Here is a 24,939-nt window from a genome sequence, read left to right as displayed (position 1 = left end):
CACACTGTCAGTGCAGAGCCCGACGCAGGGCTCTATCCCACAAACTGAGATCATGACCTAAGCTGAAACCAAGAGTCGGGACATTTAACTGACTGAGCGACCCAGGCACCTCAGTGACTCATGCTTTTTAAATGTATTGTCCATTCTGCCAATCACACATAACTAATACATTTTCATCGTTTTCTTGAGGTTTTATTGCCTCAAATTTCTTTACTCTTCTCTTAGTCTTTGCAAATAATTTCCTCTAAATCTGGTATAAAGCAAGGCTACCTGCTCCTACTGCATTTGTATCACTTCTGCTTTGTTATTGTTATCATCCTGTTCTTTTTTTTTTTTGTTTATGTAGATGTTCTTAAATCTAAGAGTATGTATAGATCTGTCTCCCACAGAGGGAAAAAAGTGGGGGGCAACACTACATAGGAAAGTAGACATTTATGGAAACCAGTTTGACAATAAATTTCATATATTTTTAAAAAAACAAAGTAAAATAAAAACAAGTGGACATTTCTATATAATATCAACAAAAATTTCTTCCATAATTCAGTTGTGGATTGACTATTATTTATTGAATTTAAGATGAACTTTGTTATCTCTAACAGAAAACCTTAAAAATTTTTTGACATTCCTCGAAGAACTTAGTACTCCGGAAGGAAAATGGCAATGGAAAGTCCACTGTAAATTTCAGAAAAAACTAAAGGAATTGGGCAGGTAAGATTTGAAAAATAACGGTATAATGGTTGCTGATTTAAAATTTTATTTTTCTGTGTTTATAGATTATCATCGATGCTGCTCAGTTTTCACAGGTATCTTTAGCCAGCCATAAGGGAATGTAGATATAATTCTAGCCTATTTGGAAGTAGTATTCTTATTTAGGTAGAGTTTTTCTTAAGTTGAAGTTCTAGTTTCTAGTTATGTATATAGGTAAAATGGTTTTCATCTTTGCCAGTTGGGGATTTAGAATAATCAAGAGGGAATAGTCTGCTTTTTTTTTTTTTAACCAAACTGTATATGCCAACTAGGTCAGACTCTTTCCCAACTGAGGACTAATTCAGGCAGCTAATCTAGTGACGCGCATACATACTGAGACAAGGATTAATCCCGACATAAGGGGATTTGTGATTAGGACATTCATTTATGGAAATAGGTGATTTCTAGCATACCCAGTGGTCCTTAGAACACTAATCAGCTTGAGAGGCTTCACAAATGATAGAGGAGTTTTGGATACTGTATCTTCCTACTAGAAAGTCCATATAGTATATTTACATAATTAGGGATCTGAGAGACTAAGACTTCTGTTCTACAGGGATGCTTGCGTGGCTCATTCGGTGAATTGTCCGACTCTTGATATTGGCTCAGGTTGTGATCTAAACGGTCGTGAGATGGAACCCCATGTCTGGTTCCTCGCTGAGTGTGGAACCTGCTTGGGATTCTGTCTGCCCCTCCCCCACTCACACTTTTTCTCTCAAAATTAAAAAAAAAAAAACCTACATTTTGTCAGCCAGCATTTCTGAAACAGACTACAAAACACTTTTTTTTATACCCTAATACCTTCTAATCCCATGGTACACTTAAGAAGGAAATTCAGGCTTAAATAACTGAAAAGTAACTTTTTGTAGTAATTCACTCTTTTGAAACTTGTTTTATCTTCAAATCATGTGAAATAGGCATCAGTAAAGCCTTACTTTTGTATACTAGATAACAATGAGGCCCACAGGTGTAACTTTGGTACAAAGTTAGTACCTTTATCTTCCTGACAGTAGTAATTTCTACCACTTGTTGCCTTGTGCTTGGAGGTGTAGAAACAGCTTAGAGCCATGTATTTTTTTGAAGGAGATATTTATATATATTTTTTGTCCTTCTGTGTCCTTCATTCAAGTTCTAAATTAGTAAAGTTAAAGGGAACTGTTGTTTTTTATTAAGTAAAACAACTGAGATTTTTTAGCCTAAGCTGAATAGCCGGCTCTCAGGCTTTTACACCCATAGAAAGCCCCTGGACTTACATGTAGGTTGCACAATTCCTGCTCCCCTCTCTCCCCTAGGAGAAACCCATTCACTAGGCACTGAACTAAGCAGTGCAGTTGTCATTAGTTGCCTCAATTGAGAAATTATGGTTTTAATTTGAAGCCAAAATTTCCATACTGTAGAAATGCAGATCCAGATATTGAACTATTTAATTTCACAGATTGAATGCTAAAGCTCTAAGTCTGTTGACGCTTCTGAATGTCTATCAGAAGAAGCATCTGGTTGAAATTCTGTCGTACCACAATTGTGATTCACAAACTCGAAATGCACCAGAATTGGATTGCCTCATCAGACTTCAGGCTCAGAACGTACAGCAAAGACACATAGTCTTTTTAACAGGTAAAGAGCGCCCTTAAGCTTCCTATTGTGAATGTAGGTGTGGATGCAAGGATTTTCTGGGCCTGTGGTAGGTGTTGAGCACTTTTATGGGGATTGGGGGCAGGCACCATCATTTGTCCATGTATAGTTTCAAGTGTTTTATACTAGAAACTTGTTTTTAATTTAGAAAAGAATATCAAGATGATTTCCAGTTATACAGATAATGGAATAGTGGTTGCAACTACTGAAGACTTTATGCAAAACTTTAAAAATCTTGTGGGCTATCACAACTCAATCACAGAAGAAAACCTTCCACTGCTTGGTGCTAATGAGAATCTTGAGTCGCAGTCAGGTAACTTTTCAGTAGTTTTCCTTTTCTTTAAGGCAGACAGAAAAAGAGGAACGGTTTTGTTTCATTTTCATATAACGAAATGCCTGTCCTGAAACTACTCACCCTCAGTGTTAATAGCTTCAGGGAAAGTATTTCAAAGCACCTATGATTTTTATACTTAGCATCCACAAAATCTGCTCATTTATACTGTAATCACTACAAGCTGTTAAGAGTTACTGTGTCGCATACTATAGAGTAGGCATTTTCTCGAGGGTTTGTAAGCTTTTATTGGCTGATGTTGTCAGCAAAGGGGTTCTATTTTTAAAAGGAGGACACCAGATAATGGGGATTTAGCATTGGGCTACTAAATCTCCCCAGATGTATAAAGCAATTTAATTACAAGGTAGTAAGGGATATCCATAGCTTTAGTCTTTTGTGAGATGGCCTCTGCTTTGGTTCCAGATTTTATGTTAAATGAAAGATGTAATTTGTTTTTGAGGAAAAGCAGAGATGATCAGACATTTGATAGAACTGGTTTAGTCATAATCCAGTGAAGCTAGATGTCAAAATTTTTATTTTTTATTTGTCTTGTCAAATACTGAATTACCGTATAACTTTAGATGCTGTTTTGACATTAACCCCTTTGGAGCTGGGAGTTGGGATTTCCCAACATTAAACGTGAACACATTTCGCAGAAGCTTTTAGCATCGGATTATCTGGACATTCACACCTAGTGTGAGTGTTGTGACTAAGTGAACTTGTGGCAGAAGACCAAGCTTTAAGGGATTGTGGACTTGCAGACCCTGACGCGTTATATTGTGTGAGTAGTGTATAATTTTAAAACTTAAACAAATTGTGTATTTCAATAGAGGAGGACTTTTTGTTTTTTAAATGTAGCTCTTTTAGAAAACGATGAAAAGGATGAAGAGGATATGTCTCTGGATTCAGGGGATGAAATCTCACAAATAGAAGTATGCAGCAATTTTCATTCAGAAATATTGGCGAAAGAGACCAAAGGATCACGTGGAACAGATCAAAATAAGAATATTCAAATTGAGTTGCAATCGTCTCTTGACGTGCAAAAAAGTTTATTAGAAGATAAGACTTGTCAGATTGATTCTGAAGAGAGAGCTTCTGTTGCTCTAGTGTGCTCTGAAGGAGAGAACAGCAGTTCAACTGAACAAGATGCATATAGCAGCTTTCAGGTTTATCACAGTCAATTACATATGTCCCATCAGTTTAGTCATTTTAACGTTCTCACTCATCAGACATTTTTGGGGACACCATATGCCCTTTCATCAAGTCAGTCTCAAGAAAGTGAAAATTACTTTTTATCTGCTTATACTCAAAGCTTGGATAGAGAGAAATCTCCATCTCCATTAAGTTGGGGGAAAAGTGATTCTTCCAGGCCGTTTTCAAAAGAGAAATAATTAATTTTTTTTTTTGAAACAGGTTGTTATGGACTTTGTTTCTTATAAGTGAAATAACAATTTATATTTCATTCTCTAAACAAAAGGTTTCTTGTCCTTTCTCAAATGTTTTTTCCTTTTATTTAAATCATGATGGCCTGTAACAGTTGAAGCATCTGAAAATTGAAATAAATATATATATTTTTAACATATATTGTACTTGAATTATCTCATGTTGGCACTTTTAAGTTTTACATTTATATGTCACCTGTACTTAGACTTCAAATTGAAGCCTGTTTTATACATAAAATTAGACATTTGCAAAACCATAGTAAATAACTTTTTCCCCCCCCTCTGTCAGGATACCAGCTACTTTTGCTGAAATGACATATCAGTCAACTATTGTATTTATTTTAAGCTTTTGTATAGTGTTTTTATACAGGTATAAGCCAGTGATGTCAATAAATATTTACAGGATTTGGCTCAATACCTCAAGATTTAAGACCTAGGACTTAATACCAGGCAGCATTATTTTTATCTTTAAGCTTAGCCATGTAAAAATTGCCTGTTGCTAAAATTTTGCTCAACCTTTTATTCGAGGGTATTTGATAATTAACGATTTTCAGTACTTAGTGTGAAATTTGACTTACTCAAATTCAGTCTATTTCAAAAGATAGGTTTGTTTATTAAAGGCATTGAACAAATTTGCTATGGATTTTTAAATTAGTAGTCTTAGCAAAATGTAAGTATATTTTTTGAGGTGTTAAACACTTAAGTGCTGTTCTAAAAAATAACTTCAAATTCACAAAGTATATGGCGATCAGTTTTAAAACTATATTGGTAATAACTGCCTGCATTACAAATGCAAACTGGTTTTGAAAATGCAGTTTCCACAAGTGAAAAAAGAAAAAAAAAAAGGATTTAGAGAAAAGAAATACCAAATCAGCTACTCTAGTAAAAGTTGGGATGTGTTAAGTCAGACCTTCCTTTGGGCCCGCCCTTCAGAAGAACTTAGAATCTGAGTTCTAACCTTTCAAATCTTTTTATAGAGCAAAATACCTAAGTGGTATCTTAGTAATAAGCTTCATAAGTGTAGAAGAACGTTGTCTGTGAACAGGTCAGAAACCTGTCGTAAGGTAAGTGGAAAGTGTTTTTACAGGACTTAAATGCCTAGATTGTGATAGAGCAGAAATTTTTTTTTTCTTTACTAAGCTTTACAAAAAATGTCCGTTTTATTGTAAAATATATATATATATATATACACACACAGTGTTGTACTACATAATGTACAAGTTTTAAATAAGCATTTTTAAAATCTAGGTTATTTGGAAAATACAGTTATGCAATGAACACATTTTATAATTTAGAAGACAACAAACGTGAAGGATTTGATTTTCTACATTTAAAACGAAGAATTAAAATTCTCTTCTTGATTTGCAGCTAAAGGCATGAGATTAGTTTCCAACTCCCTTTGCTTCTGGAGAAGGCCCTGAAATCACATTAATATGTTAGTGAGGTGTGCAGCAGACTTGCAAATTATTCCTATTTTACATTTCAGCCCTGCTAACCCAGAATTCTATTTACTTTGAAAACCTATAATAATAAATTCCATTACTCAGCCATAGCTTGTCATGTTGAATTTTGAACCACTCAAAAAACTTACTCACTTGGATGTTGTATACCCAGGATTACCTTCTTAGCATAAAAACCAAGAGGGATGACTAACTTGTAAAACAAAGTCTCCCCAATGACATGGCTCTTAAAATGGTAATGAGACACACTGAAGGAGTCTCCCCGAACATCCCGTGTTTATCTTGACTGCACTAACCTTAGTGGCTTAGACAAGGCTCTGCTGAAATAAGATGTGGCTACTATACAGGTGGGTCACTGTGTACAATCATATATATTCCTGCCTCTTGACCTCACAACTTTTACCTCTATTAAGTGCCTTGTCACTTTAAAGGAAAATTGAAAATATTTACTGCTTGTTACATAACTCAATCTATATGTAGCCAAAGCTAGCATTTGGAGAACTGAAGGATACTTTCTACATAATTCTGTTAGTATGGGTGATTTTCTAGCTCTGTGAGAACTAGTAAGCAACTGTTCAATCAACGATTTGAAATGCAAGAGGCATTAGCAAATGGCTGGACATGGAAAAGGGCACTTCTAAAGTGGCAGTTTATTTTTCCTGATAGAAAAAGGTTATAGCCTTAAAATAGTGTGTATGTTACCACATTTTATTTTTATCTGACAATAATTGGTCTGGGAGGAAAAGATGTAGTCTGATGAGTAAGGTTATATGTATAATTTCACACTGGATTATATTATTCTTTGGGACTTGGATCACTGTTCTGTTCTGAACACTGCCAACACATTCAATTAAAAAAATGTGAACTGCATTACTAAGAGTTTATTAAAGCATAATTGTGTATTTTCTGCTTTTGGTTTTAGGGCCTTATTGATCATGTTTTACCTTTCAAATGTATGCTTTTTTTTTCCATTCAATAAAATTGTCTTAATATTAGAACTGTCTCATGATTTCATACTGGAAAGATTTTTAAAATGGCAAATCTTATTTCCATTCAAGGTTAATACACAGGTGAATTTCTTATGTGGGAGAAGTGACATAAATCATGTAACCAATTAGGCACTGTAAGTAAGTAAAACACAGCCATTCCAACATACAGCCTTCCAGGGGCTCCTGGGTGGCTTAGTCGGTTGAACTCTTGACTCAGGTCCGGTCATGATCCCAAGATTGTGGGATTGAGCCCCTGCATCGGGCTGCACGCTGAGCATGGAGCCTGCTTAAGATCCAACACACAGCCCTCCATCAAACAGTTACATCCACACTTGGTGAAAAAGCTCATCATACCTGTCTCAGTTCTGATAGTCCCTTAAGGATTGCTTGTTGTCGATCCCTGTTTTTCAACAAGTTAGGATTAAGAAGTGGGTCCCTGACACCAAAGTCAAGTAGCTGTCCTTGTTCTTGGTCACAGTCTGAAGCCAGATGAAAGTAGTATGTTAAATATAACTCTAATATGATATAGCCCTATTTTAGAGTAGTCTAAGGATTCATTAATAAACTTACATATTCAATTAAAAATTTAGTTATGCACCCCAAAATGGAAATTCTACCTCTCCTGGCTAAGGGCAAGAATATTAATTTGGATTTTGAATTTACTTACCATGTGGATTTTGGTACTGAAGATCCTGGGTTAAAGGCCTAGACAGTGGTGCATCTGGATCAAGGTAATAGATCTCATTGGTTCGGACATAGGGGATAAAATGGGATGGTTCAGAAACCCCAGGTGATGTTTCTGTTTGACTGCCTTCTAAGATCAGATTCTCTCTTTCATAATTACTGTTTAGTGTCTGAGTCTGTTGTGTTCTGTTTTTCACCACTGGAACTGGTGGTGGTGATGGAGACCTGTGTTTTTCAAAAAAGCACAATAAGGACTAAGAAGATTTAATGCAAAATTATGTATTTTAGAGTAAGTATATCTGCTCTTCAATCACATTTCAATTTATCCTAAATGTAAAACCTTTAGGAACACTATGTACAGAAGTGAGTTCTAGGATACTTTCCCTAAATAGCAACAGAATAGGATGAGTTTTTACTTGACAAGGATATATACAGCATAGAGGAAAAAAGGGGGATCAACATTAGCTGGGTTAACGTAAGCCTAATGTTTCTCCTGAGATAACTTAGCATAAAATAATATACTTACCATTTGAACTAAACTCATTAGAGCCACATTCTGACAGAACTCTAAACCATCTGGTTCAAAGGCATAGAATCAAATTCCGAACAATCTAAATCTCCTACTGGTTAACTGAATTTTTCATTATCCCTACTAGTCATTTTTTCATCCAAGTACAATGTCTATTCCACTGTTGACATAACTGGAAATTCCAACTATTTTAGCTAAGTTTGCAGACAACAATACCTTACCTATGTTCCCACCCAGGATGTTTATTAGGCCCAGTCCAAATTGGGCCTTCAAATTTTAGGTAAAATGCCAGCCACATATCCCTTAAACCTCTATGCCTCACGTGGAAGTCTGACCTCCAGTTACTGACTTCATACATGCTCATGTTTTCATCTCAACTGTATTCTCAGCAAATATTTTGTATTTCTTTACCACATATACACAGCACTAAGTAGCTGTGGAATCCATCCAGTCCATAACATACCTTTCCTTGCTGAAAGAATTAATTTTCAGAGGATCTTCTTCCTAAAAGATAGATAAATGCAGAAAGGAGTAACAGTATTTGCCTTATATACCCACAAATACTTCTGATGATTACTTAACAGATACTGGATGATGGGATAGAGATTTTGTATTTTTCCAGTGACAGGGAACCAATACAGTAATACGTGACCTTGTAAAATTACCCTCTGTCAATATGGACTATAAACAAGAATTCTGAGTAGCTATTTGAATAATGGAATAATGAACAGCATTAATCTAGACAGGGTTTAAGTGTCAAGTTTTTATGGAAAGGGCCAGACAGTAAACACTTTTAGCTTTGTGGGCCATGTGGTCTCTTGCAACCACTCTAAGCCACCCACAGACAATTCATAAAGGAATGAACATGGCTATGTTCCTATAAAACTTGATGGATTTGCCATAGTTTAACAATCCTTTATAAACTAAAGCACATTTCTTAAACTCTTGTTCAGATACAGAACAGCCTTGTCAAAACATCCATGTGGGGAACCTGGTTTTCAATCTAGAAACATCAATACATACTTCAAAATATATTTTAAGACAGAGGAGTTTTACCTTTTTGATTAGATGCCACCTGAACCTTGGCTCAGTTTCTTGAGATGAAGGAAGAACTGGTGAAGGCCCTCTATTTTGAGAGAGGTGTCCAGGACTGTTTCTTTCTACCAAATTAAGCAGTTCCATCTGCCTTCTTACTTTTTTTTCTTCTCTCTGCTTTTGAAGCTGTTTAGGGTACTTTTCTGATGCTGGAATATACCTTTTGAGTGGCTTATTTATATTCCAGTCGGGCCTTTTAGGACATTTCTTCACTGGTTTTGTTTTCTCTGTCCTTGTGAATTCATTCCACTGATCATTATACCAACTGTTTTCTTTTTCTAAGTTGGCTCCTTTATCCTGATTTGTTAGTTCCTGTTTGTCTTTCTTAGTGTGAAGTTGTTCACTAAATTCTGCAGGAATCTCAGGGGATGAACAATTTATAATTTCCCTCTCTATTACTGATCCACAGCATGATTCTGCATTGGTGAACATTCCTGTATTTAAGTCATCTAAAAAGAAAAACTTCAAAGGCTTAATTTTAATTGTTGTAACACAAAATTTAGGTTTTTTTCTCAAAGGTATTATTACACAGGGTTTTTTGTTTTGTTTTTTCAAAACAAATTCTATACCCATTAAACTACTTCCCATTCCTCCCTCCCTGCCTGAAGCTCCTGGTTACCACCATTCTACTTTGTTTCTATAAATTTGACTACTCTACGTACTTCATGTCAGTAGGATCCTACAGTATTTGTCTTTTTGGGACAGGCTTGTTTCGTATTAGGATAATGTTCTCGAAGTTCATCCAAGCTGTACATGTGTCATAATTCCTCCTTTTTTAAGGCTGAATAATATATACCATCAGAGGTGTCTAAATGCCACACTTTATCTATTTATCTGTTAAGGGACATCTGGATTACTTCCACCTTTTAGTTATCATGACTAATGTTGCAGTAACGCTGGTGTCCAAATAGCTCTTCAAGATTTCTGGGTATATACCCCGAAGGGGAACTGCTGAATCATATGGCAATTGTATTTTGAATTATTTGAGGAAATTCTTTACGTTTTCTATAGTGACTACAGTATTTTACATTACCACTAACTGTGCACAAGTGTTCCAATTTCTCCAAATCTTCCATTCAACCATTTTTAAGTGTACCATTCACTGCAGCAAGCATACCCACAGGGCTGCACAATTTCAGACCCTTTCATTACCCCAAACATACCCTGTATACACTAAGCAGTAACTCCACATTCCACTCTCAACCCCCAGCAACCTCTATTTTCCATCTCTATGAATGTGTCCACCCCACCCTAGATTCCTCACGTAAGTGGAACTATGTAATATTTGTGTGTCTGTGCACTCTTCCCCAACCCTATGCTCAGCTTATTTACTCAGCATAATTCCTTGGTCACCCATGCCACAGCATGGATCGAAACTTAAGCTGATTCATTCTTAGCATCACATAATATAGACCATTTTTTAAACAAAACTTTTCACAGGACTGTCCTGGTTTTCATTTAGAATATACAGAAGCCGTATGTAATATCATCTTCTACATCCAAGTGTATTTCTGAGCAAAACTCTTAATTTAACTTTCCCTATAACAGTAACTGACAAAAGTGTCATCAAAAGCAATGTAAAAAATTTCTTCTGAGATGTTAAGTTTTTCTGGTAACTTGTTTTGAAATTAACAACATACAAAAATATACAGGATCTGGAAAATGTCCTTCTGTCTTCACCCCGAAAGTGCTGGGAAAATTTCTTTTATACCTCCCTCCTTGGAACCAAATTTTTAGGGAAATGTTGCTACTGATAAAAGTCACATTGCATTTTGTGTATTTAGATCTATAGATCTCATATACCATTATACTCGGCCTGCAGATCATCCCTGAATCACACACAATGTCAAGAACAGTTCACTCAAAAAAACATCTGAAATTTTACAACTTACGTGTTTAGTGATGTGTTCAGCTGTAACAGCTATGGGACCAGTTGAACAATCTTTTAAAAGGTTTTCTTTCACTCAAGATTAAAATTTTAAATACATAATTAGGTCATGAAAAAAGGTTTGTGTTCACATTAAAAAAAATTAACTCTAGCTATGGCTCTCTTATTTTGCACACTTACTAGGTGTGTTATTCCACGCTGGACATGCTTTAGGACCAATCCGTAGTAAGGCTGCCCAGCCTGCATCACTCTCACAGTGGGTATCTTCTTTTGCCACTCTGTACCCACTTAACACCTTTTTCTACCCTGGCAAGCTGACTGGTATGAACTGTATTAATGGGTTCCTGATCCTCTGGCTTCAGTCAACAGGGTTCACAAGCAGAGTAAAGGGAGGGAACAGAATGAAATCAGGATATTTACTCCACTGGCTCATTCTCTTAGTTGACCTGAGGCTGACTCTGTCCCTTTACCATAGTTCATCATTCCCCTCAAAGTTCCCTCTGACACAACTTCTGTCTTCTAGGTTCCGGTAATCAGTTTAGTTGCTACCTAGCACAAGAGTCATGCACCCTCTCTGGTTCCCATAAATCTGATATATGCACTACCTCTGATTCTCCTTTGAATCTCTGACTCTCCTTTGGAAATACTCCCTTCCTACATAAACCATTTTGAATTATTCTATTTTGGGACTCTGACTGATTGAATTCCCTTATTTAGAGCTGCTCAGTGAAAAGACACAATTTCATTATTTTAAAAACTTATTTTCACTTTCCCTTAATGTGTAGGATTTATATAACTTAGTAACTTATCTGGACCTAGGGATGGGACTGAACCAGATTCTTCAAGCTTAAGAGTGAAGTATCAAAAAATACCAAGAGCTCATAAGCAGAATAATTTTAAGTAAGCAAGTGGCTTAAGTAGGTAAGTTAGTAACCCAGAGCGGCTCCCTAAGGTGCGATGGGTTTGAACCCTACATCAGGCACTCCAACTTTTAAGACCTGCACTTGAGAAATGAGCCCCCAAAACATCTTGCTTTGAAAGCCAACAGGCTCATGCCCATGAGACCCACCAAGCTATAGTGGAGGGAAGAAATGGCTTTTAAAGGGTTGTTGTGTAGACTCACTTGCCCCAGGGCCCAGTGCAGAGGTAGCCAATAGTGCCCAGAGTGTAATATAAGTAGATGAGCCTCTTTCACATAAAGTGAGGGGCAGGCATCTAACAACACACATCTAGGGACCTGCTGGGATACTGTTGCAGGGAACTGAGGCTGGCAAGTACTACCTTCATTTAAAACTCTAGGTATCCCCTGCACCCCTGGCAGATGCTATCTTTAGAGACCTTCCTCCATCCACTCCTGTCTACCTCACTCCAACCAGCAGGTGTCATCTTCACGTTCTTCCTCTGTCCTGTTCCACGGTCCCAATATCTCCTTATACATGTCTGTTGCCCGGGATTTTATGTTTTGTGCCCTGGTTTCTGCAGCTGCTATGTGCAGGGTGCCCCTTGATCACCTGGCTCTGGAGGCCAGGTGCGCTTCTGCTTGTGGTCCTGTTGGGACTGTATATGCTTTTATACGTTAAAAGCTGATGCCTGAAGGTCTGGCTTCCACTCAGCCTGAATATAGGTGCTGACTGAGATATTCCCCTCTAGGGCACTGACCCGGTCTTGGCACACTCAATCCCCCCTCCCCTTTTTCTTTTTTTAATGTTTATTTATTTTTGAGAGAGAGAGCACGAACAGGCTAGGGGCAGTGAGAGAGGGAGACAGAGAATTTGAAGCAGGCTCCAGGCTCTGAGCTGTCAGCACAGAGCCTGACACAGGGCTCAAACTCACTGCTTTCAGCAAAGAGCCTGCTTCATATCCTCTGTCCCCTCTCTCTGCCCCTCCCCCACGGGTTCTCTCTCTCAAAATATAAACTTAAAAAAAATTTTTTTTAATGTTTGTTTATATTTTGAGAGCAAGAGAGAGAGCACGAGCGGGAGAGGGGCAGAGAGAGCTGGAGACTGAATCTGAAGCAGGCTCCAGGCTCTGAGCTGCCAGCACAGAACTGTGTTCATGACCTGAGCCAAAGTAGGATGCCCAACTTAATGAGCCACCCAGGTGCCCCTCAAAATAAACAAACTTAAAAAAAAAATAGAAGTAATTTACCTGATAGAGTTCAAAGTAATGATAAAGATGCTCACAGAACTCAAAAGAATGGATAAGCAAGGAAAACTTCAAAAAGAAAATAAATGTAAGTATCAAAGTACCAAACAGAAGTCACAGAGCTGAGGAACAGAATAACTGTACTGAAACATACACTAGAAGGGTACAGCAGACAAGATGAAGCAGAAAAAAGGATCAGTGAACTCAAAAACAAATAAAAGTGAAGATAGCTCAAGGAACTTATGGGACAACATCAAACAGGCTAATATTCACATTATATGATGGAATCCTGGAAGAAGAGAAAGGGGCAGAAAACTTCTAGGAGAAAAAAACATCTCCTAACCTGGAGAAGAAATAGATATACAGATACAGGAAGCCCAGAGAATTCAAAATTAGATAAAAACAAAGAAACCATCACAAAGATACATTATAATTAAAATGTTAAAACTTTAAGACAAGGAGCAAATCTTAAAAATGGTGAGAAAACAACTTGTTACATACAAGGAACCCTCCTAAAGACTACATGAAATTTTTCAGCAGAAATTCTGTAGGCCAGAAGGCAGTGACTCAATATATTCAAAGTGCCAAAAGAAAAAACTTCCAACCAGGAATAATGTATGTGGCAAAGTTATTCAGAATTAAAGAATTTACTTTCTAGACAAGCAAAACATAAGAGTTCATCACCACTAAACCAGACTTAAAAGGAATGTAAAACAAACACTAATCAACAACAAATGGAAAACTAAAAATCTCACTAGTAAACATTAATACAAAATAAAAGTAGTAGCTTAATCATTTATAAGACCAGTCTAAAGGTTGAAACCCTGAAACAATAGGAGCACCTGGGTGGCTCAGTAGGTTAAGCATCCAACTTCGGCTGAGGTCATGATCTCACGGTTCATGAGTTCAGGCCCCATGTTGGGCTCTGTGCTGACAGCTCGGAGCCTGGAGCCGGCTTCAGATTCTGTGTCTCCTCTCTCTGCCCCATCCCTGCTCACACTCTCTCTCTCTCTCTCTCAAAAATGAATAAACATTAAAAAAAATTTTTAAAAACACTGAAGTAGTAAAAATCACCATAACTGGAATAACTAGTTAGGGATACAAAAGATAAAAAGATGCAAAATGTGCCACCAGAAACAAAATATGAGGGAGGGGGGTAAAAACGTAGAGCTTTAGAATATGTTAAAACTTAAATTGTTACCAACTTAAAACACACTGTTCTAAGTTACACTGTATGTAAACCTAATGTTAACCACAAAGTAAAAACCTACAGTAGATACACAAAGGACAGAGTCACAAAAGATCAAGAAAAGAATCTAACAATACCATTAAAGTCATCAAAACAAAGGAAGAGAAGCAGAAAGGAACTAGAAAACAATGAAAAAAATGGAAATATATATACACCTGCCAATAATTCCTTTCAATGTAAATGTACTAAATTTTCCAAATCAAAAGACATGGAATGGGTGAATGGATAAAAAAAAAAAAAAAAAAAAAAAAAAAATAAGACCTATCTAAATGCTGCCTATAAAGAGACTCCCTTCAGAAGGACACATACAGATTGAAAATAAGGGATGAGAAAAGATGTTCCATGCAAATGGACAATAAAAGAAATTGAAGGTAGCCACACTTATATCAAACAAAATGGACTTTAAAACAAAGACTACAATAAAGAGACAAAGAAGGGCATTACATACTGATAAAGAGGTCAATCCACAAGAGAATGTAACATTTGTAAATATTTATACACTCAACACGTGAGCACCTAAATACATGTATATATATAAAGCAAGTATTAACAGGCATAAACAGCAGTACAACACCAGGAAACTTTAAAACCCCACATACATCAGTGAATAGATCATCCAAACAGAAAGTAAAAAAACAAAGGCCTTAAATGTTGGACCAGATGAACTTCACACGTATATTCAGAACATTCAATCTAAAAGCAACAGAAAACACATTCTTCACAAGTACACATGGAACATTCTCCAGGCTAGATCATGTTAGGCCACAAGACAAGTCTTAATAAAATAAATTCATGAAATTTCAATTAATATCTACACACAGTTTTCCCAACCACAATGATATGAAATGAGAAATTAATAATTACATGAAGAAAACTGGAAAATTCATAATTATGTGGAGATTAAATTAAGGAGTCCAAACATCAAAAGAGAAATAAAAAAATGTCGAGACAAATTAAAATGGAAATACAACATCAAAACTTATGGGATGCAGTAAAAGCAGTTCCAAGAGGGAAGTGAAGTTCATCGTGATAAATGCCTACATCAAGAAACAAGAAAAATAAGCAACATAACTTTAAATCTCAAGGAAAAAGAAGACCAACCAAATTCAGTACAAGGAAGGAAATAACAAAGATCAGAGGGGGGAAAAAAAGGAAGTGGAGACTATAAAAACAATAGACAGTATCAGTGAAACTAAGAGCTGATTTTTGGAAAAGATAAACAAAACTGACAAACTTTTGCTAGAATCATCAAGAAAAATGAGGATTCAAAAATCAGAAGGAAAGAGGGGACATTACAACTGACACCACAGAAATACAAAGGATCATAAGACTACTATGAACAACTACACACCAACAAATTTGACAACCTAGAACAAATGGATAAATTCCTAGAAACATACAATCTATCGAGACTAAATGATGCAGAAATAGAAAATGTGAACAGACCTATTACTAGTAAGGAGAATCAGTAATAAAATAAAAAAAATAAAAAAATAAATTAAAAAAAAAAGAACCTCCCTATAAACAAAAGTCCAGGACCAGATGGAATCATTAGTGAATTCTACCCTGCATTCAAAGAATTAATAACCAATCCTCAAACTATTCCAAAAAACAGAAGAGGGAACACTTCCAAACTCATTTTATGGGACCAGCATCGCCCCAATACCAAAATCAGAGAAGAATGCCACAAGAAAATTACAGGCCAATACCCGTGACAAATATAGATGCAAAAAACTCAACAAAATATCAGCAAACAGAATTCAACAATACATTAAAAGGATCATACACCATGATCAAGTAGAATTTATTCCAGGGATGCAAGGATGTTCCAACATCTGCAAATAAATCAATGAGATACAACATATTAACAAAACGAAAGATAAAGATCATATCAATGGATGCAGAAAAAGCAAAACTCAACATCCATTTATGATAAAAAACTCTTATACAAAGAGTATAGAGGGAATACACTTCAACATAATAAGGCCATATATGTCAAGTAAACAGCTAACATCACACTCAACAGTGAAAAGGTGAAAGTTTTTTCTAAGATAAAGAACAAGATACGGATGTCTACTCTCCCCACTGTTATTCAACATAGTACTGGAAATCCAAGTCACTGCAATTTGGCAAGAAAAACAAAATAAAAGGCATCCAAACTGGAAAGGAAGAAGTAAAACTGTCACTATTTGCAGATGACATATTATACACAGAAAATCCTAAAGACTCTACCAAAATCTGTCAGAAAAATACAAATTCTGTAAGGTGCAGGACATAAAATTAATATACAAAAATGTGTTGCATTTCTATACACTAATACTATTAGAGAAATTACGAAACCAATCCCATTTGCAATTGCATCAAAAATAAATACCTAGGAATAAATTCAACCAAGGAGGTGAAAGACCTGCACACTGAAAACTATAAGATGTTACTAAAAGAAACTGAAGAAGAATACACAAATGGAAAAGATATTCCATACTCACTGGAAGAATTAATAACATTCTTAAAATGTCTGTACTGTCCAAAGCAATCTGCAAATTCAGTGCAATCCCTATCAAAATTCCAATGGCATGTTTCACAGAAATAAACAATGCCGAAATTTCTATGGAACTACAAAAGCACCCCAAATAGCCAAAGTAAGCTTGAAAAAGAATACGGTGGAGGCATTACACCACCTGATTTCAAATTATATTACAAAGCTATAGTCATCATAAGAGTAAGGTACTGACATAAAAACAGATACAGATCAAAAGAACTGGGCGCCCAGAAATAAACCCATGCTTATACAGTCATTTAATTGACAACAAAGGAGCCAAAAAATTCATAATAGGGAAAGGACAGTCTCTTCAATGAATAGTGCTGGGAAAACTGGACAGTCAATTGCAAAATAATGAAACCAGACCACTATCTTACACTATACACAAAAATTAACTAAAAATGGATTAAAAACTTGAATGTATGACCTAAAACTATAAAACTCCTAAAAATAAAAACACAGGCAATAAACTCCTTGACACTGGTCTTGGCGATGATATTTTGAATCTGAGTCCAAAAGCAAAGGCAACAAAAGTAGAAGTAAACAAGACTACATCAAACTAAAAACATTCTTCATAGCAAAGGGCAAAAGAAACCATCAAAAACTGAAAAGGCAACCTACTGAAGGAAGAAAATATTTGCAAACAATGTATCTGATAAGAGGTTAATATCCAAAATACAAAGAACTCATACAATGCAACAGCAAAAGCAAAAACATAATCTGATTTAAAATGGACAGGGGCACCTGGGAGGCTCAGTCGGTTAGGCGTCTGACTTTGGCTCAGGTCATGATCTCACAGTTTGTGAGTTTGAGCCCCACGTCAGGCTCTATGCTGACAGCTCAGAGCCTGGAGCCTGCTTCAGATTCTGTGTCTCCCTCTCTCTCTGACCCTCGCCCACTCACACTCTGTCTCTGTCTCTCTCTCAAGAATAAACATTAACACTTTTTTAATGAAACAATAACAAACAAATAAATAATGGGCAGAAGATCTGAATGATTTTCCAAAGACAACCTACTGTCATGTAGACAGCTACATGAAAAGATACTCAACACCACTGACCATCAGGAAATAAAAACCACAATGAGACATGGCCTTTAACCAATCAGAATGGGAGTACCAAAAAGACAAGAAATGACCAGAGTTGGCAAGGATGCGGAGAAAAGGGAATTTTCATGCACTGTTAGTGAGAATTATAAATTGGTACATTTCTACTATGGAAAACAGTACAAAGGTTTCTCAAAAAATTAAAAGTAGAACTACCACATGATCCAGCAATTCCACTTCAGGGTATTTAACTGAAAGAAACAAAAACACTAACTCAAAAAGATACATACACTCCCATGTTCACTGCAGCATTATTTACTATAGTGAAGACACGGAAGCAACATTAAGTGTCGGACAAATATAAAGAAAATGTAGTGTGTGTACACACACACACACACACACACACACACACACACACACACACAAGAATATTATCAGGCCATAAAAACAAATGAAATCTTGCCATTTGTGACAACATGGATGGACCCTGAGAGTATTATGCTAAATGAAAAAAGAGAAAGACAAATACCATAATGATCTTACTTCTATGTGGAATCTTAAAAAAACACGCATAGTCAAAAAAAAAAAAAAAATATATATATATATATATATACCCAGAAGCTCATAGGTACAGATACTGTTGCCAAGAGCAGCAGTTGGTGTAAAAGGAAGGGCAAAATGGGTGAACGGTCAAAAGGTACAAACTCCAGTTATATGTCTTGGGATGTAATGTACAACACAGTGACTATAGTTAAAAATAATTCTACATTTGAAAGTTGCGAGTAAATCTTAAAAGTTCTCATCACAAGAAAAAATTCTGTAATCAATGGTGAAACTGCTAATTAGACTTACTGTGATTTTTCAACATATACAAATATAGAATCACTACTGTACAACTGTAAAAATGTTATATGTCAACTATATCTCAATTTAAAAAGGTGAAAAGATAAAGGGGTTTCCTGCAAGTTCATAAAAAATTCCCAGGAAGAGGGATGCCTGGGTGGCTCACTCGCTTAAGTGTCTGACTTCGGCTCAGGTCATGATCTCACAGTTAGTGAGTTCAAGCCCCATGTCGGGTTCTGTGCTGGCAGCTCAGACCCCAGAACCTGCTTTGGATTCTGTGTCTCCCTCTCTCTCTGCCCCTCCCCCACGCACGCTCCCGTGCACACACTCTCTCTCAAAATTAAACATTAAAACAATTATATAAAAAAAAAATTTTCCTAGAAAGATAAATAAAGGGGAAAGGATTCACAGTAAGTATGGAGATCTATGATAATAATATCCAACATGGATATTACCTTATCAACTTTTTAAAATTTAAAATGAACACATAAAAAAGATGTTCAACATCATTAGTCACTGGGGAAATGCAGATCAAAACCACAATGACATACCACTTCACTACCATGAGAATAAGTGCAGGGGAACATGCAGAAAAACTGAAACCCTCATACACTGCTGATGGAAATATAAAATGATACAGTTGTTTGGAAAATGGTTTTGTAGTTCCTCAAATGCTAAACATAAAGTTGGTTATATATGACTCAGCAATGTTACTCTTTTCTCCCAGGAAACCTAAAAATACAGGTTCTGCAAGAGTGTTCACAGCATATCTGTAATTAAAAAGTGTAATTAACCAAAAAGTCCATCAACTGATGAAGGAATAAACAAAATGTGGCATATGCACAAAATGGGATATTATTCAATGATAAAAAAGAATGAAGTACACGCTATAACATGCTGAACCTTAAAACATTATGCCAAGAAATAATCCAGACACAAAACACCACATATGGTATGATTCCAATTATATGAAATGTCTAGGACAGACAAATCTAGAGTAACAGAAAGTAGATTAGTGGTTGCCTATGACTAGAGAGGAGGGAGGAAGTGGACAAAAGCTGCTGATGAATACAGAGGTTCTTTCTGGAGTTATAAAAGTGTTCTAAAATTGTGGAGATGGTTGCACAACTCTAAATATACTCTAATTGTACTCTAGAAAAAACACATTGCATTGTATTCTTTAAAAGAGGTAATTTTATGTTATCTGAGTTATATCTCAGTAAAGCTGTTACAAAGAAATGAAAAGCCAAGAGATCCCTTTATTTTCTTATTCTTACTGAAAACCTTGAATTCCTTTCATTTTTTAACTGAGCTCAATTTTAAATTGAGCTTAATTCTAACTGTGATGTTAATTTTAAGTAAATCTTAAACCAAATCACAACTTTTAAACAAATACCTGTTTGCACAGCAGTGTCCTTTTTGGGAGAGGTTGTAGAATTGATACATATATTCATTTTATCACTGACGTCATCCAAGCCATGTCCTAAATTTGAAATGTTGTTAGTAGATTCATTATATTCCACTTGTATTAACTGACAAGAGAAATATGTTATCCAACATAATGACACTTCAGAAATGTTAACAGAAATTACGTATAGCAGCAACTAAATACAAAGAAGATGTTTGGTGTAATCAGGAAGTGTGAACACTGCAATACAAATTTAAAAGGGCTCTCCTAAAGTTTCTTACAAAAAATTACCTGCATTTTTATCTGTTATTCAATTTTAGGGAGATCACTTAATATATTCCTCCAAAAACTGGGTAAAAAAGCAAACATTTTCCCTACTGTGAGCAAAACATAAAGAGAATTTAAGATTACTAGAAAATGTAACATTTAGTATACTCTTAAGGTGATTTCTCAAATAAAATAAGCATTACAGAGTTCCAATAGCTCAAAGTCTGAAATTCCTTAAAAAACATTTAGTTAATAGGTGTGTTAAAGGCACTAAAAATAAGAAATTACTTAAAAGCATCTTCAAAAGATACTATAAGTAAAATTCTTTTTAATTATTTTATTATTTTTAAGTTTATTTATTTAGAGAGAGCATGGTGCATGAGCAGGGGAGAGGCAGAGAGAGAGAGAGAAAGAATACCGAGCCCAGCGCAGGGTTCAATTCCATGAAATGTGAGTCATGAAGTAAACCAAGATCAAGAGTTGGATGGACTCTCAACCGACTGAGACACCCAGGCACCCCATAAGTAAAATACTAGTGAAGCGCTTACCGCCAAGATTTTTAATCAATCCAGAAGTGTCATGTCCCTTTTGAGCCAATTCTCGGATTCTCTGTTCCTGTTTCAGTCTCTGTGCTAGCTCTTGTGCTCTTTGCATTGTCTGGAATAGCTCATTTGTCTTGAGAGCCATGATTTCCTATTGAGGTGCACAAGGTATTAAATACAATTATCAAACACGTACAGACTTGACAATTCTGAATAGATAAGCTACTATGTGTCAGACACTATTCAAGATATTGGGAGAACAGTCTGGGCAAAGTTCCTTCCCTTTTGAAGCTCACATTTTAGTATCTTTTCTCTGTATTTAATATCTTTTTATCTGTATTAGATCACAAATTTAAGAACCCTTTTACCCACAGTAATGGCACAAAACAGAGATCAAAGAGGATAGAGCGCCCAGGAATAAAACCATGCTTAATATGGTCAACTAATCTACAACAGAGGCAAGAAGATGCAATGGGAAAAAGAAGTCACTTCAACAAATAGTGCTGGGAAAACTGGACAGTTACAAGCACAAGAATGAAACTGGACCACTTCCTTCACCATACACAAAAATAAACTCAGAATGGATTACAGATCTAAATTGTGAGACCTAAAACCATAAAACTCCTTAAAGAAACATAGGTAGTAACCTTTTGGACACTGGCCTTAGCAACAATTTTCTAGATATGTCTCCTCAAGCTACAGAAACAAAAGTAAAAATAAAGTGTTGGGATTACATCAAAATAAAATACTTCTGACCATCCACAAAAGGCAACTTACTGAATGCGAAGGTTATCTATAAACAATGTATGTGAAAAAGAGTTAATATCCAAAATACATAAAGTTATACAACAACAACCTAAACCTCAAATAACTTGATTTTTTAAAAAAAGGGCAGAAGATTCAAATAGAGGTTTTTCCAAAGACACAGATGACCAATAAACACAGGAAAAGATGCTCAATGACAGGGAAATGCAAATCAAAACCATAATTATACCATTTCACATTGATCAGACTGGTTAATACCAAAAAGACAAGAAATAACAAGTGTTGGTGAGGATGTAGAGAAAAGGGAACTTTCATACACTATTGGTGAGAATGGAAATCGGTACAACCATTGCGGAACAGTATGAACTTTCCTCAAAAAACTAAAAATAGCACTACCATACAATCCAATAATTCCACTACTGAGTATCTGCCTGAGGAAACAAGAGAGATATGCACTCCTATGTTTATTGCAGCATTATTTACAACAGCCAAAATATGGAAGCAACCGAAGTATCCATAGGTAGATGAATGGATAAAGAAGATGTGGTGTATACATATTCTATATTTTATTCGACCATAAGAAAGAATGAGATCTTGACATTTGCACTAACATGCATGGACCTAGAGGGTATTATGCTAAGCAAAATAAGTCAGATGGGAAAGACAAATACCATATGAAGTCACTTACATGTGGAATCTAAAAAATATTAAATGAAAAGCAAAACAAAAAACCCCACACAAACACAAAAACAGCCCCACAAACTGGTAGTAGGATGGAGTCAGTAAACGGGTGAAGAGGAGTGGAAGGTACAGGGTTCCAGTTATGTAACGAATAAGTCATGGGGATGAAAGCTACAACATAGGGAATATACTCAATGGTACTCTAATAGTGTGTATGATGACAGATGGTACCTACACTTGTGAACACACATAACATACAGGACTGCTGAATCACTATTTTGTATAGCTGAAACTACCATTGTGTGTCAACTGTATTTCAATAAAAAAAAATTTTTAATATATAAATACTTACTTCCTTTTGTTTTTGCTTAAGTATGTCTTCTTCATACTGTTTCTGCATTTCTTCTCGCTCCCGTGCTAAGCGACACTCCTCTTCTTGTTCTTCCTTCTTTCTTTGCTGTTCTTCCAGCTGTTTCTTCCTGCGTTTCTCCTCTACCTGAGCAGTGATAGCTTTCTGGTCATAAATCATAAATGACACAAATTACTGTTACAAATTAAAAAATCCATTTTTAGCATTTGTTTGTATTCCTAAAATAAGCTTATCAGTATTAGATGATACACAATACAGTATTACATATGTAAGTAAAGTTAAATTGTCAAATTCCCAATCTATTTCTCCCATCTCATCTGTCAAGTTCTACATATGCTTTTTCTTTAACCCCAGGAGGGCTGTTAGAAGAACTAATCCAGAAACAGCTGAGTGCTTAGTGCTTAGCATAATGCCTGGTAAGCAACAGATACTCTATAAATGTTCAGTAAACTAAGAGTAACATTATTAAAAAAAGTTTGTAATACTTATTTTTGAGACAGAGAGAAAGAGCACAAGTGGGGGAGGGGCAGACAGCAAGGGAGACACAAAATCTGAAGCAGGCTCCAGGCTCTGAGCTGTCAGCACAGAGCCCGATGCAGGACTCAAACTCACAAACCCTGACATCATAACCTGAGCCAAAGTCAGACGCTCAATCAACTGAGCCATCCACACGCCCCAAGAGTAACATTTTTAATTAAACTGAATTCTTCATGTATCAGTGATTTTAAAGAATTATTCAGAATTTTAAGTCCCTTTAGTGTTAGACTAAAATTAGGAGAGAAATTAAACCTTAGTCACCTTTCTTACGTTGTCTGCTAGATTTCTCAATCAGAATTCTACTTCAATGCCCTATATAATTCCCTTACAAAGAACTAATTCTTATCCTGAACAGAATTCAGGAGAACTAAACCAATGAAAAAAAATAACCAATAACCAATATTAACTTAAGACTTAGTGCCATTTCATACGTGCAACTTACATATTAAAGACCTCTTCTGGCAGGCAGGTGGCTGGCTGTACTACATGATACTGTCTAGTTCTTAGCATGAATGTAATTTTTTTTTTTTTTAATTTTTTTTTTTTTTTTCAACGTTTATTTATTTTTGGGACAGAGAGAGACAGAGCATGAACGGGGGAGGGGCAGAGAGAGAGGGAGACACAGAATCGGAAACAGGCTCCAGGCTCTGAGCCATCAGCCCAGAGCCCGACGCGGGGCTCGAACTCACGGACCGCGAGATCGTGACCTGGCTGAAGTCGGACGCTTAACCGACTGCGCCACCCAGGCGCCCCTGCATGAATGTAATTTTAACATAATGCCAGTTGAAGTAAGAATTAGATTTATCACAGGATTGGACAGGGCCTGTGCTACACATTTACACTGAAATTTTAACTGCCATTTATTTAGGCATCCGCTGGCTATGACTATTATTTATTAAGGCAAAGAACAATATTTTACAGTGCAATACCTGATGTTCTAACTGTTTTTGTCGTCGCCTGTCACGTTCTTCAATCTGAGCTGGGTCCAAGAGAGCAGTCATAGAACGGAGAAAACTGGCAAGACAGACACTTTAGCTATTCAAAACCCCCAAAAGGTGGGTTTAACAAGGTGCTAAATCACTTTTGTTTCAGATATATCCACTATTCATTTATACTTTAAACAAAAATACCAAACCTAAAATCAATTAAGACATATTATAAATATAACAACAGCTCTTTTAATAAAGCACAGACTTTCTTAAACAATCAATACTGAAGAATAAACTTACTTCGTTTTCTGACTGTTTGCCACAGTCGTATCTCTAAGAGGTTTTGCTATATGTTCCTCCTCTGAAGGTTCAACCTGGCTTCCACTCATAGGTGTATAAACACTGTTGATATCAGCCAGCTCCTGAGTGTCCGGAGAGACACAGAAGTACTCTGGTTGGTTGTATGTTGACCGAGAGGAGAGTTGAGACTGAGAAGCAGGATAGTTCTTTAATGAACCAAAATGCATTGTCCATCTGTCATGCTCCTCACCCTAATCATGATAAGTAAGAATTATTAAGAATTTTTCCAATTGTTCACATGTATAAAGTCCTATAAAACAAACACAATTTAAAAAAATAATTTTTTTAATGTTTATTTGTTTATTCTGTGGGGGAGAGGGGGTGCAGAGAGAGGGAGAGAGAGAATCCCAAGCTGGTTCCACACTGTCAGTGCACAGCACGATGCAGGGCTCAAACCCACAAACCATGAGATCATGACCTGAGCCGAAATCAAGAATCGGATCCTTAACCGACTGAGCCACC

General features: G+C 36.2%; 2 protein-coding genes across 21 annotated transcripts in view; one reads left to right on the top strand and one right to left on the bottom strand.

The window, feature by feature from the left end:
* TASOR (transcription activation suppressor) overlaps positions 1 to 6,607 on the top strand; it is a 52,751-nt gene extending 46,144 nt beyond the window's left edge. For 5 of the 10 annotated variants that reach the window (XM_045493245.1, XM_045493248.1, XM_045493246.1 and 2 more), the window contains 4 exons: positions 600 to 708; positions 2,183 to 2,361; positions 2,528 to 2,692; positions 3,569 to 6,607. In XM_045493245.1, the coding sequence (XP_045349201.1) occupies positions 600 to 708; positions 2,183 to 2,361; positions 2,528 to 2,692; positions 3,569 to 4,101 (986 nt within the window). In that variant the 3' untranslated portion in view covers positions 4,102 to 6,607. Of the gene's footprint in view, positions 1 to 599; positions 709 to 2,182; positions 2,362 to 2,527; positions 2,693 to 3,291 lie in introns of all 10 variants that reach the window. The other 5 variants (XM_045493249.1, XM_045493254.1, XM_045493252.1 and 2 more) reach the window with 1 other exon arrangement.
* Positions 1 to 24,939, bottom strand: part of CCDC66 (coiled-coil domain containing 66) — a 64,505-nt gene that overhangs the window by 10,208 nt on the left and 29,358 nt on the right. For 9 of the 11 annotated variants that reach the window (XM_045493256.1, XM_045493261.1, XM_045493257.1 and 6 more), the window contains 10 exons: positions 24,418 to 24,668; positions 24,118 to 24,202; positions 22,634 to 22,795; positions 20,842 to 20,986; positions 20,015 to 20,101; positions 8,871 to 9,358; positions 8,278 to 8,318; positions 7,269 to 7,510; positions 6,956 to 7,080; positions 3,725 to 5,569 (listed from right to left, as the gene is read on the bottom strand). In XM_045493256.1, the coding sequence (XP_045349212.1) occupies positions 5,483 to 5,569; positions 6,956 to 7,080; positions 7,269 to 7,510; positions 8,278 to 8,318; positions 8,871 to 9,358; positions 20,015 to 20,101; positions 20,842 to 20,986; positions 22,634 to 22,795; positions 24,118 to 24,202; positions 24,418 to 24,668 (1,713 nt within the window). In that variant the 3' untranslated portion in view covers positions 3,725 to 5,482. Of the gene's footprint in view, positions 1 to 3,724; positions 5,570 to 6,955; positions 7,081 to 7,268; positions 7,511 to 8,277; positions 8,319 to 8,391; positions 9,359 to 20,014; positions 20,102 to 20,841; positions 20,987 to 22,633; positions 22,796 to 24,117; positions 24,203 to 24,417; positions 24,669 to 24,939 lie in introns of those variants that run through there. The other 2 variants (XM_045493258.1, XR_006715879.1) reach the window with 2 other exon arrangements.

Source organism: Leopardus geoffroyi, chromosome A2, assembly GCF_018350155.1.
Source record: "Leopardus geoffroyi isolate Oge1 chromosome A2, O.geoffroyi_Oge1_pat1.0, whole genome shotgun sequence".
Lineage (NCBI taxonomy): Eukaryota > Metazoa > Chordata > Mammalia > Carnivora > Felidae > Leopardus > Leopardus geoffroyi.
This window is presented reverse-complemented; position numbering and strand designations above follow the sequence as displayed.